Source organism: Vidua macroura, chromosome 13 (genome assembly GCF_024509145.1).
Source record: "Vidua macroura isolate BioBank_ID:100142 chromosome 13, ASM2450914v1, whole genome shotgun sequence".
NCBI lineage: Eukaryota > Metazoa > Chordata > Aves > Passeriformes > Viduidae > Vidua > Vidua macroura.
In genome coordinates this window covers 6,852,708-6,871,394 of record NC_071583.1, presented here as the reverse complement: position 1 = coordinate 6,871,394, position 18,687 = coordinate 6,852,708, and the positions used below count along the sequence as shown (strand labels likewise).

The window sequence follows — 18,687 nt, the reverse complement described above, 5'->3', positions numbered from 1 at the left end:
GAATGTTTACCATTAAATGTATTATTCCCTTGTGTACAAAGTATTTTGCCTCTATTGTAGGACACAGGTATTGAAATACGATGGCAAATGCAGCAAGACCATACAGACATGTCATACAGGTATTCTCATTTCCTTTTGAGTGTAAGCAGAAAGAAAGGAAACATTGTACAGGAAAGTGCTTGCAAAAAAAATACCCCAGTTTGTAGAAAAATAATGGCATTGATATACAAAACCCAGAGTTCTTTCCTGAACAAGAAATATCTATTGTCTCTGATCTTCAAAATCTGCTCTATTTAATGATGACCATTAAGGAATGTCAGGATCGGTGCTCTGTCATTTTTTCCCTTATAGTTTATTTTGTATTTTTTTTAGGTTCTGCTAGCTCTGTTAATAGCTGCCCTGAAACTATATGGTAGAAATGAATTTGTACAGGTCAAAATAGTATTTCTTTTTATAAATAGCCATTCACTTCATTTCACTTCACTTACACAGGTAAAGCACCTCTATTTCTTTCTGAAGTTCATAGTGCAATTTTCCCTTTTTCCCTACAGAATTTATACATAAGCAATTATCATTAGAAAATCACTATTCCATTATTACTCCTTTCCCCTTTCCCTTTTTTCTCCTTCTCTTTCCCTTTTTCCTCTTTCCTTCACCAGTTCTCCAGCTGCCGGGCTGTACCACAGCCCTGCTCGCCTGTGAGATGTCTCCCAGCTGACAGGAATGTGTCAATCCCTGATTGTCAGGCTGACAGGTTTCACTCCAAAGGCTGAACACAGCCTGGCACACACAGGTTATGAATCCAGGGATTGGATCATTTATCACCATTGATCCAACTGTTTTGTAACACACTGATTACACATCCTTTGGGGAGCTCTGTAAAAGACTCACACAAGATCCCAAGGTTGCGTTTGGTAACTGCTTGCATCCAAAATGGAAAGAGTTATCTGGAGTAGCAGATAAGCCTCTTTGGTTTTCCAAACTGCAGGTAATTCTGTGCTGAAAAGCTTCCTTTCCTTGTACTTTGTGCTCCTGGCTGCCTCAACATATAAGGTGAAAGGGCAGCACCTTCCTATCACTAAGTAAAGTTGTGGAGAAAGAGATAAGGGACATAGTCACAGACTACAACAATAACCTGGTCACATCACCCCCCTTCAGTGTGCTACGAAGCTCTGTGAAAGTGTGGAGTGCCACAGGTAGAGGGCTATGTACAGGCAGGAGCCACCACACCTAAGGGACACAGCTCCTCAGTTTGATTAAAAAAAAGCCAACAGCAAATGTCTGGCTGTACATGGGAATGAGGAGAGGCAAGGAGCACAGATGCCTTACCAGGAAGATCCGAAGCAACACGGGAGTAGGCGTAAAGCAGCTTGCTTTTGAAGGGGGGGCAGAATCATCTGTAGGTACAGAGTGATCTTGCTGAAAGGAGGCAGCAAAGCCTCCCTTTGCAGATGGTCTGCGAGTGAGTAGGAAGCTGGGGAAATGCTGTAAGTGCCTGCAGGGGAGTACCCTGGCCAAGAGAAGGGGTGGCTTGGCTGGGCGTGCTGTCCCCATCCCTGGGCGTGCTGTCCCCATCCCTGGGCGTGCTGTCCCCACAGTCCTCCTCAGCCCCATGGGGAGGGAACACCACAGGGATGCTTTCATCTTCATGCTAGGATTTTGTAACAAAGTCTGTAAGAAACTACATCTCTTCTGAGAACACAGCCCAGGGAAACATATGGCCTGATCAGCCTGTCTGGGATGAGTTAATACCCCGCTTCCAGATGGAGTCAGGAAGCACAGTGGCACATGCAATTAGGAGACAAAGATAGTTTTTTTTTAAAAAGTGAGTTCACTTCAGAACCCTGGAAAAAAAAGGGCTTGAGCTGAAGATCCATCTGCAGGATTTTTCCTAAACCTGGGGTAGATCTTGATTGATTTTAATTGCCTGACAATTTTTCTCCTTTATCCTCTTCTTCAATGATAAAGGCACTGGATTAACTAAAACTACAGAGCATTAATAAATATCATGTTAGCACCAAACCAGTGCTTTCAGCACTGGCCACAGAGGTCATGTGAAATTCAAAACATACCTAAAAGATACAGATTGCTAATGCAACTAGCACAGTATTCATTGTCATGTTTTCCTTGAGTGCTGTCAGCCTAATCCCTAAAAATAAAAATTTAAGCACATCTTGTCTAATTTCCTTGCATAAAGACAGATTGAAATGCCAAAAATACCCCTATGCAGATTGTGTAGCACCGTGGAGGGCCAAAGCAGCCCATAACTGAAGGAAAATTACTGACTGAAAGTAAACAACTGAATACAGTGACAATTAAGTATCACTTGTCTTAATGCTACATATAATGTAGAGTATGCAAAATGCAGTGGCTTGACTGCAGGATTTAACAATAAAAAATAAAAATAGTAAAAGCAGCCTTAATATAATGATTTTACGTACAAAAATATTAAATCAAAATAAATAATCCCAAACATAAATATTATACTGTACATTAGGAATATGCAATCTATATACACATATACACAGATATAAAAGTGGAAGGCAGAGGTATTGCATCACTATCCTTCATCCATCTCTCATCTCCGCTGGCTCCTCCCAGAGAACCTGGAAAACACAGAAAAGGTGCACATTTAGAGTCATCCTGGCCTCTGGAACATGCCAATAGAGAAACTGGCACAAGAGCAGAGCAAAGGTGGGTGCCAGTAAGGTGGGGAGGTGTTTCTAGGTGACAGTGCTGTATCCACAGGGGTTACTGGGGGAGGAGGGGATCCCACAGGGATGCTGTGTGGGGTGGGTGGCTGTCACCAATGCACTCCATGTCTTTTTGCAAACATGGTCTGATCTGCTCCTTCAGGGCATTTTGGGGGAGATTTTCTTCATGCAGAAGCAGCTGAGAACTCACCACTGCTATAACACCTGAATGTCAAGGCCTGTTCCAGATGATGGAGTGCACTTCCCACAGTAACCACCACATCTTCCTACTACTTTGGTACCATCCTGCAGGCAAAATCAGAAATAACAGCTCAGTAAGAGCTCAGGAATTCCATGCTGTAGAAGGGCCAGATCTGGGTTACTCAAGCCACGTTTTTCAGGGTGTATAAGAAAACAAATGATGCCAAAATCAATCTATGAGATCACTGCTGTATTCAAATATACACAAATGTAATTCTCTTTAGTGCTAGCAGGTCAGATGATGGACACAAATAGGAAAGGGTAGTTTTGATTTATTAAATTGAAAGCTGCCCAAGGAGAAGGCCATTTGGAGGGTATCTCAAGGGTATCTGCTTTCTCCAGTTTGCCCCACAATGAGTAACAGTAGTGAGTAGAAAACTTGGCTCATGCAAGAGCAAAACCACTCTGGGTCAGAAGCAACTGCTCAGCTCTGCCTGAGCATGGAAAGGGTATTTGCAGGCAATACCAGGAAACATCCACTTGGAAGGCAAAGTCCTGGAGTGGCTCCAGAGACAAGAGAGGAGGGAAAGTGATAGGGTGAGGTGATGTTACTTGCTGAGGTGCCAACCCTCCTCCCCTTCTCACAGCCAGCAGGGGTAAGTGTGGAGTGGTCCTGAGGCTGACCTGGTCTCCAGGTGAGCCCAGCAAGCAGGGTGCAACTTTGGGCTAGAGTCAGGAGATTAATACCTCCATCTGGCCTTCCTTATCTCACCTCTGCAGAGTTTTTCTCCTCTTGGTCATTACAATGGACAGACAGTCCTTGAGGGGAATTCAACCCTCAATTACCAGAAAATTGGACTTAAGCACACAACAAGTTTGCACAAAGCACTTATTTTTAAACGAGCTCCACCCTGCCCTTGACATTATTGATCTGTGACTGCAGCAGGCTGCTATCATCTCTTCTCACTACACCGTTCTTTCTTCTGCTCCTGCAGGCAATTACGCCCTTGGAACAGCACTTGACAGATGCCACCAGGTGATGGAGGATTTTTGAGCACCCCTGTTCCTTAAAGTTTGTTTTAATTCTGCCAGCCATGATGTTTCCTGCAACCCCAAAGGTGACTTCTCTCCTTTTAGAAGGGGATGATAGAAAAGCACCTTCTGGAACTGACATACAGGGCGTGTGCTGGTCCTCTTCCACCTGTAGTGTGGTCAGATCTGTAGCATTAATTCTCATCTGAGAGACCAGCACAGAGGAGACTATGCTCCCCAGAGCCAGGGGGAGACTGACAGCAGTACAGGAGAGGATATTTTGTCAATTGCTGTTTGTTAAATGATGGTGACCTCCTTTGGAGAATTTTAACAGGGGCAATTGGGATGACTCACATGAAATAACAGCCAAAAAAGCAATCCTGGGTTTCTACCATTTCAGAATATGACACAGAAGCAACAGAGTGAAGGCACACTGTGACTGCAGGAGGTGTTAACAGGCAGGCAAATTCAGAAGTACAAGTACAAATTTGGCTGTGAGTGATTCTGAAGGGCTGCCTGGCTTACCCTGAGGATCCAGCCAGCAGAGCCACAGGCAGTGACAGGGGACGGTGCCTCTGCAACACTCCTGTGACTTGAGGCTTTCCCAAGGAGATAAACCCAGACCAGACCAGCAGGAAGGTCCATGCCCTCCATGCTTTATCAGCCATGTGTTGGGAATAGTTCAGGGCACTTGCCTGGCACCAGACCCTTCCTGCATGTCCAACTCTGCTCTGCAGCCCTGACCCTGCCCTGCTGCCCTGCCTTGTGATGCACACTCCATGCTGGACATCTCAGACAACTGATTAAGTATATGTCTGCCCCACAGCACTCAGCACTTTCAGCTTCACAGTTAATCAGGCTCACTAATTAATTGCAATAACTCTGATCAAGCTAAACCCACGAGGGCCTCGCTCCACTACAATTACATACAACACTTTAATGTCAGATGTTCATTTTTTGTTAGTCTCTATTGGAAGATGTTGCTGTGAATGACAACGTGGTGATTAAAAACTTCTGATGAGCAGGTATAGCCATAATTAAAGTTACAACTTACTGGGGATTTCTGAATTTCCGACACCGCGTAATTCCCTTGTGAGAGCCACTTGGCTGTTCCCATTAGGGACAGGCCTGTCCCGTACAGGTCTATGCTGAAGCGACCCTAAAAAACAACCAGAGCCTGGTTATCCCAAAATGCCATGCTCCACACTCCCAGCATGCCACGGTGTTGCTTTTCTAACAGGATCTTGACAGCAGGGTTTTCCTTGTTTTCCATTGCTCTGACCATGATCATTGTACAAATCACAGCATGGCTCACATTAGGAGTTTCTTGTCCTTGGTGGCTGCAGAGAAGGAGGGGCTTTAGATTGCTTTTGAACTGCATTTTCCCCCCAGGTTTCACTGCTTTACCCCGGTTTTGCACTGCTTCTTCTCTGCCGGCTGAGGGCATTGTTGGCTTTCCCATGGCAAACTGCAGAGCCTGACGTGCTCCAGGAAGGAACCTCAGGGATGTGCTGCAGCTGCTCTCCCTCCTCAACTGGAGAGGGCACACTTGTCCTTGTTTTCCTTATTTTCCACTGTGTTTTTTTTTTTTTTCCCCAGACTAGTGAAACTCTTCAATTTCTTTAAAACACTTAATTCCACCCTTTCTCAAAATGAGAAAGATGGATGAAAAATTAAGGACTATGCCAGCATCCAGTGCTCAGCCCCCAGCCCTCCCCTCCCCCTCATGGCAGACTCCAGTCCTGCCAATTTCTGGACCCACGGAGGGATCCTTTGGACACATCCCCAGGCTGACCCACAGCCCAGCACGGCCTGCAGTACCAGCTGGCTGTTAGCTTTGCTCCTTGTACTTGCTGCCTTGGGAATGCTGATTTTCTGTGAGGAGCAAACTGTCTGGGTCAGGTGGATGGATATTAACATTTATGAGCATTCCTGAGGTAAGGAGTCAATCCCTAAGCTGCTGAGCTGTGCGGGAAAGTGTCAGCTCTGAAAGCAGGGAGGGAAGGAGATGGAGAGGTTTGCCCTCTGCTGTCTGCTGCTGCAACTCCCTGTTAATGCCCTTTGCCAGTAATGCCCACCCAATACCTTGGACTATCCAAGCAGACCACTCCCCATGCCCAGCCACACAAAAGGTAGATGTGCTGGGGACATGCAGCAAGCCATCCCTAACACAGTGTTATTTGTCTCCTACAGACTTTCAAAAAGCATCTACTCCCTGCTGCTCTCTCTGCCCAGCATTTCCACCAAGTCCTGTCATGGACTGATCCCCATGTCTTCAACTATGCAGGCAAAACCCAGTTCTCCCCCCACAGCCTCTTCTTCCTTTTCTCCTTTACTGGAGCCTTAGGGAACGTCTCTTAGGCAGCCACTGGCCTGATAACATGGAAAATGGAAACTACTTTCTTCCCGTTCACAAAAGGAACTTTCTCCATCATTTTCTCCCTCTTCACAAAGGGAAAAGTTTCAGATCGCTGAGATAAGAATGTGCCACTCACTGAAGTTGGGTTGCTGCGATCAGCAGTAATTAATAGAGGGCCTGAACATAACAAATGGCACCAATTCCTGTTAAATGCACTTGTCAAATACCTGCGGGCATTTGGCAGCACTGTAGCAGTCCCCAGCAGTGGCATAAGGAACCGGTCGTCCATCATGTGTCTGTGCAAACTGTAAATCAGTTGCTGTGGAGAAGAGTTGGTGAATAACATGGAAAGAAAGATACAGGGAGAAGACAAAATAAATGTAAACATGTTCTTTGCTAATGTTTAAATTCACCAAAGTTAGCTTCCCATATTAATGTAGGAAGTCAAGATTACTATACTTTTATGATATCAAGATTACTATATTTTTTAATATTAAATATCCTGATTCATCCCACATGATTCCCAGCACATGAGCACTGAATTTAACAGGACATTTACACTCAGTATTTACAGCTCAGTTTAAATCTGTTGGTGATTTAGGAACAAGGTATAAATAACAACAAAACTCGAACCCTTAACTTGGGGTTTATTTCGCTATCAAAAAAATCCCCACTTTCAAAAAGGCTACAGCACCTTCTAAATCTCCCTTTTAAACAAAAGCAAACAACATCTCTGCTCTCCTGGCTGCCCCAGCCCAGGGGTCGGGTTTTCAAAGGGAATTGGAGTATTTTGCTCTGGAATGATCTGAAGTAACTGAGACTCATTTAGATGGGGATGTGAGATAGCTCCTGCCTGACAGAGGTAGGTGCCCAGCTCCTTTTGAAATTCAAAGGGAGCTGGTATCAAATTCCCAGAGGGTGGTTCCTTTGAGATCTTTACCTAGAAGCTTTTACAGATTATTAGTTGCTTTTTACAGATTGATAGACTGGGAGGTCTTGAAAATTAAGTGATAAAACCCACTTATCAGATAAGGAGTCGTCTTACAGGGAAGGATTTTGATTTGCTAAAAAACCACTTAGCTATTTACTGAATGAACTCCCAACAATATGTTATATTTTTAAAACACTTGCTGAAAACTGATAGCAGTGGAGTCAGGGGACTGAAACCATAACCCCATGGAATGCTACAGGGTCTCTGGTGGTGGGATGGGCTCCCAGCTCACAGGAATGACAAAAGAGACAGTGTGTTACTCTTATTGCACAGCTATATTCTCTTTCTCCATTGCAAATCCATGTCCCCAGCCCTCAACACAAGTTATTTCCCTGTGGTCTGGCTCTGCTGAGAGACTTCTCTGCCCTGGCCACTGGGAATAGCATCCCCATCCCAGTGGAGCCCCCTGTACTGGGATCTCCTGACACCTCTCTGAGTAAAATGGAGGGGGGTGGGGGAGTGGGGCAGCTCCTCCCTGATCAGGCTTTGTGTCTGAGTCCCTTGTGAAAAGAGGGGACCAAATGAAATAAAATAAAATAAAATCCTTCATAAAATGCACTGGGCTGCTGGGAGCGTGCAACATTCTGCAGAGCAGATACACCAGCAATTGCCTTAGTATTTTCCTGTTTTACAGAGAAATAACATGAGCGTCTCTGGTGTACTCAAGCTGCAGTCTCCAGGTGTAAAGCAGCAAACAGGTGACCAAGTCTAAAAGCAGCTTTTAACAGGAATTCTCAAGAATATTGCTCACTAGAGTACTACTGCTTTTTTGTCACAGTTATAATTGTGTAAAATAAACATTTTTTTTTTTTTAATGGCAAGGCCCTGTTTTTACTCACTTATTATTTGCATAGTGTTCAGGTCCAGCCTTACTTTGCTGAAGGTGGAAAACCCAGCTGCTGTGTAATCTTTCCTACACTGGCAGTCTTCTCGTCTGCTCCCGTTATACGGACACTCGGTCGGGTTATGCAATCTAAATCAAAAGAAAACCCTTTCTACTCATGACCAGGAAATATTGCCATGGAAAACAAAAACACTGTAAGGTTCATGATTACAGGATTTCTTACCTGTATCCATACACCTCTGAAAAATTCTCTGCATCCCCATTTACAAGGGTCACATACTCCTTTGGGCTGTCAGTCTGCATCCCAGAGCAATACACCTGAGAGAGAGAAGCCAGAATTGTGTCATGTGCAAAGGCATCACTGAGACAACCAAAGGCAGAAAATTCAAGAGTGGAAGTGAACACCACAGGCAGGGTCCTCTTGAACCTTTAGAAAACCCATTAACTATCATTCTGTTGCTGAAATGCACCTTTAATGTCTTTCCTTTGACTTGCAGGAAATATTCACCATCTTCAGTGACGCCTTCGAGATTTTTAACGTCTTTGCAACTCCTTGGTAAGTCACCTGAAACAAAACAGAAATACTTGTAGTCACTGAACAACTGCATATCAAAATTTAGTTTGGAACACTCTGAGACTTCCAAGCATCAAAACATCTTTTTTATTTTTAACAGGTTTCCCTGAAGTGTCTTAGTGCTTACTTGGATGGCTCCCAATGCTTGGAAATACTGCAGATCTCAAGGAGTTTTGAGGGGAAAAGATGCTGAAGCCATGAGAAAGGCAAAAGAAGGTGTAAATCAGCAGACTTACAGTCATGGACATTGTGGCATATCCTCCTCTCTTCAGGTTTCAGGTCCACATGGCACAAACTGCTGACCTGGTCGTCGTTGGTCAAACACTGCACTGAGCGGTGCATGACCCCAGCTCCACAGGTGACAGAGCACTGTGGGACACAAGACAGAGATTCCTGGTTTATCTCAAGGGTTTATGGGCTCCAGAAGAAAGAACAGAGACAGATGGTTTCCCTTGTATCAAGAGACAGCAGCAAAGACTTCAGTCCTGTGAAGTGTACAAACACAGGCTTAATTTTAATCAAATGAGTAGTCCCTTTGGTAATTAATCCCTTATTATCATTGATTACTTCAAGAATACCATACTTTGCTCAGTGTTTGCACACTTTGCTGGATGAGGCAGGTGGTTAAAGAGAACCAACTGTGTGCTCAAGTGAAATTGCTTATTTTTCACATCAGGAAGATTGTTGTTTTCTATGCAAATTACACAAAAAAAAAAAAAATGGAGCCTCAAAATCTTCTCTCCCCTCACCTCCTGGGGAAATGGCTACATCTGTGCAAACACTGGGTCATCCTCAAACCACCCAGATTAAGGGCAATCCTAAGGCTGAAATTGCACAAGTTACTGGAGCTACCAAGCAGCAGAGCATCCAGCTACTGAGTGTGGGCTGTGGGAGGTGGGAGCACCTTTGCTCCTCCATCCACAACTTGTTCTTTCAAGTACTTGAGAAATGAAAATCAGCTCTTTCTACAGCTACCAGGTTAGGCTATAAGGAAAATGAAGTTGCTCATCCATTTAGAAATTATTATTCTAAAGGAATAACCCATGCAGAAGATGGTCTTCAGTGGGTCATGGTATTCACAGCTTGAGCATTTACTCTTTATCAAGTCCAGTTCCATAAAATTTAGCTGAAGCGCTGAGTAGGACTCTCTCTGTCCATCAAAGGGGATGGCATTTTACATTAAATCCCTTTCAAAATCACAGCTGACAAGGGTCATGGCACTTGGTGGTCACTGGGATATTCAGCAGCCCAAAGTGAGGAGAAAGGTCTTGCTCTCTGAAATGAATACTCTTTGCAGTGAAGTTGGATTAATGAGTTGGGTATTTTGCACTTAAATTCTGAGGGAAAATACCAATTAATTGAGGCTGAACTCTTTGCTGTAACTCCTCTGTGCTGACTCACAGGGAGGATCTGAAGCTTCCTATGGGGCAGGAGGAACTTAGGTTTCAAATGGCTTTGCCAGTTACCACGACAACTTCTACTACATTTTACTTGGCTTGACACTCATCGCCTTGTAAAGGTTTGACAAATTCCTACAAATGCCTGAGCTGGGTTAATAAATCAAGTTTATGGGAGAAACATCACATTTCAAAGAATGTCAGAAGCCCTAAGAAGTGAAATGTTATCACCTTAACTAAAATTTGATCTTGTAGTTCAGGTCCCAAAAGAAGCTCAACACAAATAACTTTAGCAGAAAGGCCAGGTTCTTTCCCCTGACCTGTCCTAGCATTTCTGAGAAGGAGGGAGAGGAAAAAAAACTAGAAAAAAATCGTTTTCAGGCTCAAATGACCAGTGTTTCAGCCTAATGTTGGCTCCCAAGTCTTTCTCATACACATGGCCAAGTGGAATCCACTGCAGTTGCCAGTGACTCACCAATCCTTCTAGCACAAGGCTTTCAAATCCTTGTTTTCTGCAATGACCCCACTCTCTGACTAAGCATTCAGCATGGCCATCAACACAGCCACAAATGTTGGCTACATCCCAATTTTCATGAATGACTCTACTTGTAGCCGCTGGGGCTCTCCCATATGAAAGGGTTCAGTGTGAAGTATGGAGCCCTACACACACAACGCCTGCTGCTGCACCACAGTATGCCATGCATTAATTTAAGCAGCTCTAAAACATTCCCCTGCCAAACCTTCAGTCTGTGTCTGAAAAAAAAACAGGTTGTTCCAGTCTTTTTGGCCAAAAAAGAAATTTGCCCAACTTACGCTTCCCCAGTTGCCGACGCGCCAGGAGGCCGAGATGGGGCACTCTCCGAGGTAGCAGGGCTGGATGTTGGGGGGCTGCGTGCCAGGACAGTTGACCATGTTCTGGTACCCGTACTCGTAGTGGTCCTTGCCGGTGTAAATCTCACTGCAGGACACGAGGCGCTGCCTGTATCCCTTCCCGCACGTGACGGAGCACTGCGGGCAGAGCAAATACCAGTGAGCACCGCGTGCTTCAGGAAGGCTGCCCAAAATGGGAGGGGAGGAAACCAGGCCTGTCAGCTTTTAACACAGGAAACTGATTCAACAGATCACTGGTATCTATTTAAGCCAGTCATGAATATTGTAAGTGGCTACTACAAGTGGGCTGGTGCCTGACACTATCTTTGAGCACCCAACTCCTATCTGGGCTGGATCTACAGCTGCTCCAGGACTCCCTGCTCCAGACTGGCTCCTGGCCACGTGTTATTTCTTCCCAAGCACAAAGAAAGGAGCAGAAGATCCATGGGAATTCGGAAATGCCTCTATTAGTTGTTTTGGTTTGTGGTGTTTTTTTTGCCATGGGATACAGAGAGATAGAAAATGGTCAAGGTTGACCCTGAATTGCAGGAACTTGTCAGCAACTAGAAGAATGAGAAAATTTTCATTGTAATTAGAGGATTAATAGCACTGGTGCTTTCCTCATCAAAGGGCTGAGTGGGACCTGGGAGAGCCAAACTCTGGCTCTGAAAGCTCTCTTCACCTCTCTGTTTTCATGGGCCTGAGTGCTCCCAGGTGGTCTCCCAGGCATTGGGGGGTGGGTAGAGGGTGCCTGGGCAAGGAGCAGAGCCAGAGCTCCAGCCAGACAGGCACCTCAATATTTCAAACCACTCAGGAGACCAGACTGCTCTGAGATATTCTCATGTCTCCACATTTCTCCCTCCTTGCACTATCTCAGGTGGCTTGGCTCTCCTTCCCCTCAGTCCTGCTGTGTTTTCTTTTTTCCCTTTTCTCGTTCTTTCTTTTTAATCAGCGCTGTGTCAGCAGCTGCCTTGTCATTTCCCTCTGCTGTTTCTCCAACTGGAAAGTAATCCTTCACTGGCTGCAGAAGGAAACAGGCTGAGATTAGCCTGCATCCTCCCGCATGCGGCGCCCGCTGCAAGGAAAACTCATCTATATTCCTTGCCTCCCAGCTGTGAGGGTGAATGTCCTGCCTTCCCTCACTCCGGGTCCTTGCCCCTGCAAAGACAGCACTGAGGAAGGATGTGCCCCCATGGTCACCTCCAGGCTTGCCTCTCCCCCATGATGCACATCTGGACCCTTACACAACTCACAACCCCAGAGCCCCCAGGGAGCGGATGGGAATAAAACCAATTAATTAAATAAATGAAATAAACCAGCAGAAAACCAAAGTGGGTGCCTGCTGAATGCACTGTGCTTTGGAAGAAAATTGCCTCCAGATAATATTAGCTAGGACCCTGAGCAGGCTGCTTTTAGTCTTTAATATCCTGGGTGTCTCCCACAGCACCGCTCCTTTCTGTCCAACAGGGAGATTGCACACTGAAATAAACCAAAAAATAATAATTAAAACCCACAGCGCTGCCTTGCCACTGCTGATTGGGGTTGCAATACCTCAGCAAGGGCAGTGTTGAGAGGAGGAGAGCATGGCCTGGTGCAGGCCATGGGGGACTCACCTCTGACCACTCTCCTGTGATCCAGATGTACTCGCAGGGGGGCAGCCCGCAGCTCTCCACCTCGGGCGGGCGTTTGCTGGCCTCGCAGTAGCCGCTGTTCTGCAGCTGCTTGTTCTCATCCACACAGAACACCTCGCGGAACCGGGACGCCTCCCCGCACGTCTTGGTGCACTGTGTGCAAGAAACAACAGCTCAGGCAACCCTGAGGGACTCCAGGGAATGAACCCACATCCAGAGCAAGCCTTCCTCCCAGCAACCATTGTAAGCTGTCACTGGTATCACCTGGGGGAAAATTTTCCACCAGGACCCTGCTGTGCCACGTGCTGCTGCCAGTGACAAACTGCTCCTGACCTCTGGAGGTACTAACACACATCCCAGGAGAGAGGAGAAACCAAGGTAGCAGGTATTGGGATTGGGCAGATGTGGGGTCCTGCTGTGGTAGGATCAAAAGATGCAGGATTGGGCATGCTGGGCCAGGAGATAGGGAAAGGGGAGAAGAAAGGGCCAAGCCCTGTTATTTCAACCCCTAGTGAATACAGCTCTTTGGAGAATGACAGCTCAAGCATTCCCCTTGCAAAAATCACACTGCTGCACCTCTGGCTGTGGCTGGTGTGGGGGGAGCTCCTGCCCCAGCTCTCTGCTTTGGCATGGGGCACACAGAATCATAGAATCATCATAGAGCAGTTTGGGTGAAAAAGACCTTAGAGATCTTCTCATTCCAACCCCCTGCCATTGGCAGGGACACCTTCTACTAGAGCAGGTTGATCAGAGCTTCACCTAGCCTAGCCTCAAACACAACTCTACAACCACTGCAGTGGAGGCAGCCCTGCAGCTTTATTCTCTTTTAAACACTGCCCTGCCTGATATTAAGAGCAACTCATGCCAGACAAGTACAACTGCTCCCCAGGTCCTTCAGGAGATTTCAAGGACTCAGTTCTTTCTCTGCTTGTCATGGAAAAACGAGCCTGGCTGTGAGGCTGTGTTCCTAGGAGTGAGGCTGTCCTTGGAGAGCATCTTAGAAAAACACATAAAACAAAATAAATCAGTGTAAGAGCAGCTGTCTAGATAAAACCCTATTTTCTTTTAGTTATTGCCTGTAATGGACTTTTAATACTTTCAACTAACTGGATTAACGAGGAGAAAAATGCATGAAAATAATCATTTTATAGAACATAGGAAATGTCTTCCCCTTAAGGAAAAGGATAAAACATCCAATCAGACCATTCCTATCTGTACAGAAACACTGCTTGAAGTTACCTAGGCTTGGAACACTGTGCCAGTTTAATCTAGTTAGAGTCTTACTCTCTAAACATCATTTCCAGCCTCCCTGAAGCAGCTCTTGCTCTCCTGGCTGGCCAACAATTAGGAAGATATTAGTGGGTTCAGCTAATGGCAAAATGCAGGCACTGTCATGGCACTGTTACTGTAATTGGCTGTCAGAACCAGGATTGTAAATTATTTGAGAATATTGAAAAATCAGATCAGTCTGTGGCAGCAGCAGCAAACCAGGAGAGCAGCAGTGAGCACAGCATCATGTTGGGTGTAAATATTTAAAACTGGGGCAAAGTGGAAAGGGATGGGGAAGGAGAGGCAGCTCCACAAAGCAGCATTTATTCCAAAGGAATAACTTAGGAGCTCTTAGGCAACAGTCAACATTGCAAAATCTGCAGTCTGCCAGAAGACCCCAAGGGCTTTGTGTGCTTTCAACCTTATTTACTCTCTTGCTTTGAGTTCTTGGAGTGGAAGCTCATTCTAGGTCTGTGCTGAAACATGGCAATCCTACAGGGGTTGGAGGAATTTGCTGGAGTGTGACTTCCCCAGAAAGCAAACAAAGTGAGCTATATTTGCCCATCTCTGATTATCTCCCTATTATTATTTTAATATTACATAAGTAAAAACTGAAAGGGGGTCATTGTGTGTGAATATGGCACCACTACACCTCCATCATCAGGGAGCTTCCCTGACAGCTTTTGGGGCAGCCTGAACCCTGACCTTCCTGCTCAGTGGGAGTGGGCTCACAGGATGCTCAAAGCTGCCCTCTTCTCTTCTTTGGCATTTTCCAGCCCAGCAATGGGTCAGCAATACAGGGTGAATTGTTCCATGGTCCCTCACAGCCAAAGGAGGCACCTTGAAAGGAGTGGGAAGAACCAAGCCTGATTTTGTCTCATCTCCTTAATGTATATTTCAGACTAAATTTGCAAAGTACACTGGCTCATGCTTTACTTTAAGAGGGTGAACCATGGCTATGCCATCAAGGCATCTTCTAACATTGGCAGTGAAAAGTTATCACATCAAAAGCCCATCCTTGTTTAAAATCATTACTTGCTGATGAAAGACTGACACTCCCAAGCACAGGCCAGCCTGATTTGGGTTTGTCTGCAAATAACAGTTGTGTGGCCAAATAAACCTGAGCCAGCTCTGTGCATTCTGTCATCATCAGAAATTGAAAGTTTGGTTATTTGTATTTTTAAGGGTAACTGGCAATTGAAATAATCCCACTGAAATATTAAATGAGGCTCAAAGACAGTGAAACCATCATGAACTAAGTAAAAAAGAAACACTGCAGAGGTTCCAATCAGCCACCCCAGTTATAAAACATTATTCATGTAGAAAGCAGATAGTTCAACTAGCATGGAAAGGCTACTTTTTGTTTCAATGCAGTGACAGATTTTGCATGAAATATCATGTTCAAGACTGATTTAAATCTCACACAAAACAGTGAGGTCAGGCTATAACAGCTATTGATAGTAAAATCTGAAAACAGATCAGGCATTTGACAATATTTGTCTCTTTTGCCTCATTTCCCAAATTCTGAACTATTTTCCTGGCAGTTCAAATTAAGGATCATTTCAAGCAGTTCTGAAACTGCTTTAGAAGAGCAATAATAATAATTAAAATAACCCCAAAGGCATTGCTTTGCAAAAGCATTGATTGTTTTCTTCTTTTTTTAAAATAACAATCTGACACAGAGATGAAATGTACCCCCCATGCATGAACGCTTGAAACATGCCTTGGGTAACTCTGCAATTCAAATCAGGCAAGGATGGCACAATTTCCCCCCAAAAGGCAAATGTCAAAGATTCAGGAGTTGCATGGCAGCTTCCAGAGCCGTGCATTGTCCTTCCACAGAGGCTCATATTAAAGAAAAAAAACCCTTCTTTCTCCCAATTTTTCCTTTTTCTTTGTGACTCTAGTCTGAGTTTTATTTTGACATTAGCAAGGCTCTTTCTATTGACTTTCTTCTCCCTGGTGAGGGCACTGAGAACAGGTGATTAATGGTGATACACCAACAGAGCAGTAAATGGTTTCCAGTAAGTTTCATATTCCTTCTCATTGTCAAGACCAACACTTTTTCTAAACAACAACAACAAAAAAAAAGGAACAATTAAAAACCCCCAAACCCTCTTGAGAGATTCCCTTTAAAGATAAGAAACAAGAAGATAAGAACAAGACAGCACTGAGATGTTATTTATATCCTGCCTTCCATGTTCATTGCTGCTCCCTGCTCAGAGAATACCAGTGAAATCTGTGCCTCCTCATGGACATTTCCTATGGCTGGGGTGGAGATGCTATTCCTTTTTTGCACTGTGTACACCAGAACAAAATAAGAAGTGCTTGAAAAAAATGCTTGGAATCAGCCAAAGGGCCAAGCTCACACTGGGCAGCTCCTGCATTTTCCTGTTCATGGTTACTTATGAGTACTTATGAGGGTGAGGAAACCTCCAGTCCATCCTCTTAGTAAAGCTCCCTTGGAGAAAAAACAAATCTCCATTGTATGTTCAAAATTTGCCCAGTGCAATGAGGAGCCCTGGAAAACTTCAGAAAACATCACTATTTATGTCCCATCAAGGGCTCAGAAGGGTGGGGGCAGGCACCTCTCCAAACTGTTTTAAGAAGTTGCAAAAATAAGGGAGGGAGGGCAAAACTTGATTGAAAGTTGGACTTGATGATTTTGGAGGTCTTTTCTAACTTAATGATTCTAAGATTCTGTGAAAGGATGGGGCAGGAGCTGTTTCTTTCCAGGGCTGATTACACCACTAGGTAAGGACTGGCACTACATGCTGTTTGGTGACCTCTTTGCTGCCTTTAAATTTATTAGCTGAAGAACTTAATGGGCTCTGTAAAACTAAAACTAAAACTGCAAGGAAGCTGCTGGAGCCCCCTCAGCTGTTCCTACATTTCCTTTTCTGGCTAGGATGTTTCCATCTGGTATCACTGTGTGACCAGCCCAGCTTTGCCTCCTGCTGCTTCCCATCACACTTCCCTGTGTACTGGGAAGCAGCTGGGAAAGGGCACAGCCCCCTCTGACCTCCTGCACTCGTGGCTGGGTTACACAGGATTATAAACCAAATTTCCCAGCACTGCTGAGATTGGGGAAATCAAGATAAACTTGTGTGTCCAGTTCCCATCAGGCTGAGGTACCACATGCAGGGGCTAAAAATGGAAAAAAAAACCAGAATGAAAAGAATAATTTTGCTGTCTGGTCTGAACTGCCTCTGCCAAAAACTTCAGTGCATTTGAAGGCTGACACAGCACACTCTTGGCAGTGCATGGGAGGGCTTCTCCTGCTCAGAATCCCCTCGTCCTCCTACCACCCACCAACCTTGAGGCCACTTATTGCCCACACAGCAGGAGAGTTGGAGTCACTCCCTAAACCACCGGAGCAGCAGCTTTATCTCCAGTTTCAGTCTCAGGAGTTGTTTTTGATAGGAACTGATGCTGGTCACACAGAAAAGCATCATCTCCCACAGAAGACTTGATCTTGGCACTGTCCGTGACTTGATAAAAGAGCAAAGAACCTGGAGCTCAGTGAAAGGATAGGGATGTCAGATGGAGCTGGGGTAATGGGGCAGGAAAGAGGGGATTACCACTGCTCCCTAACTCCTCCAGGCATGGGGCTCAGGCTGGAGCAGCACAGCAGGGCTCTGTCTCCTGGAAGAGACCCAAATCCGCCCTACCCAAGACCTGCTCAGTATTTGCATAGGTCCCAGCCAAACACAAGGCAGCACGAAGCAATAAATTAACCCTACAGAGGCATTTCTTCCCCTTTCAGCCAGCACGCATGAGCCTTCCCTCTGCCTCTTCTTTTTTTTTTGTTTTGCAACCCCAGGTTGCAACCCGAACACCGCGACCCTCCGGCAGCGCTCCCCGGCCTCGGCATCCAGCATCATGCCACGCCTGAGAGCACAGGAGCCGTGACCCCCGGGCCGGGGAAGGGGGGGTCCCTGCTTACCGCCTGCCATTCTCCGGCTGCCCAGCGGTGCGTGGGGCACGCGGGGAGGTGACAGTCCCGCTGCGCAGGTGGCCGGCTGGCCGGGTCACACTCGGCCTCCTCGGCTGCCTTCGGGGTGCCGCTGTGGCACTGCACGGAGCGGCGCTGGACGCCCCGGCCGCAGGACACGGAGCACTGCAGGAAGGGACAGAAGGTGAGTGGAGCTCCCCATCACAGCCACCATGGTAAGTTCAGGGGGTTCAGTCTCTGCTCTGGGCTCCACGGCATCGATAGCGATGCTCTATCCAACCTCCAAGTGAGGCTTGTCATTGCGCAAGGGAACACTGGGAATCTGAAGCCAGTGCGAATATTTGCCGTTGGCTTCAGTGGGGTCAGGACTTCCTGGACAGGATTTTTATTGAAAAATCTGTTTTTATTGCAAAATAGCGGCACTGCTAAACCACCCTGACATGCCAGAGGCGGCCAGGCTCTGAGTATTGCTCTGACTATTGCTTCTCAGGCACTGGTTCAAAAAAGTAATAGTTCAAAATACATCAAATGCCACAAACAGAGTGGGCTTTAATGAAAAGCAAACTTGGATTCTATAGAAGAAAGTGTGTAGCTGCAGAGAGGGAAAGGTGTGATACAGCTGGGATTTCTTTCAGCATGCATCTAAACATGAACATGCACCAAGGCAGGGAATACAGTTAGTTTTGTAAACAAATGTCTTTTTGAAATTAACTGCATTTCAGATTTCCTTCATTACACTGTGGGCACATTTCTCCCAACTTCAAGGCACAGCAACAAATGCTTGAATTTTTCTGTTTCTCAGACATCTTTAAATTATTATCTATACTGCAATATTATTAACAGCTTATTTTTTCTTTCACGCAACATTTCT

General features: G+C 45.6%; 1 protein-coding gene across 3 annotated transcripts in view; it reads right to left on the bottom strand.

Annotated features, from left to right (window-relative positions):
* The window catches only part of ADAMTS9 (ADAM metallopeptidase with thrombospondin type 1 motif 9), an 80,095-nt gene continuing 61,408 nt past the window's right edge, over positions 1-18,687 (bottom strand). For 2 of the 3 annotated variants that reach the window (XM_053989173.1, XM_053989174.1), the window contains exons 30-40: positions 17,808-17,981; positions 12,575-12,745; positions 10,905-11,099; positions 8,931-9,063; positions 8,591-8,685; positions 8,344-8,438; positions 8,116-8,249; positions 6,513-6,604; positions 4,981-5,085; positions 2,905-2,999; positions 1-2,606 (exon numbers count right to left, since the gene is read on the bottom strand). In XM_053989173.1, the coding sequence (XP_053845148.1) occupies positions 2,910-2,999; positions 4,981-5,085; positions 6,513-6,604; positions 8,116-8,249; positions 8,344-8,438; positions 8,591-8,685; positions 8,931-9,063; positions 10,905-11,099; positions 12,575-12,745; positions 17,808-17,981 (1,284 nt within the window). In that variant the 3' untranslated portion in view covers positions 1-2,606; positions 2,905-2,909. Of the gene's footprint in view, positions 2,607-2,904; positions 3,000-4,980; positions 5,086-6,512; positions 6,605-8,115; positions 8,250-8,343; positions 8,439-8,590; positions 8,686-8,930; positions 9,064-10,904; positions 11,100-12,574; positions 12,746-17,807; positions 17,982-18,687 lie in introns of those variants that run through there. The other variant, XM_053989175.1, reaches the window with a different exon arrangement.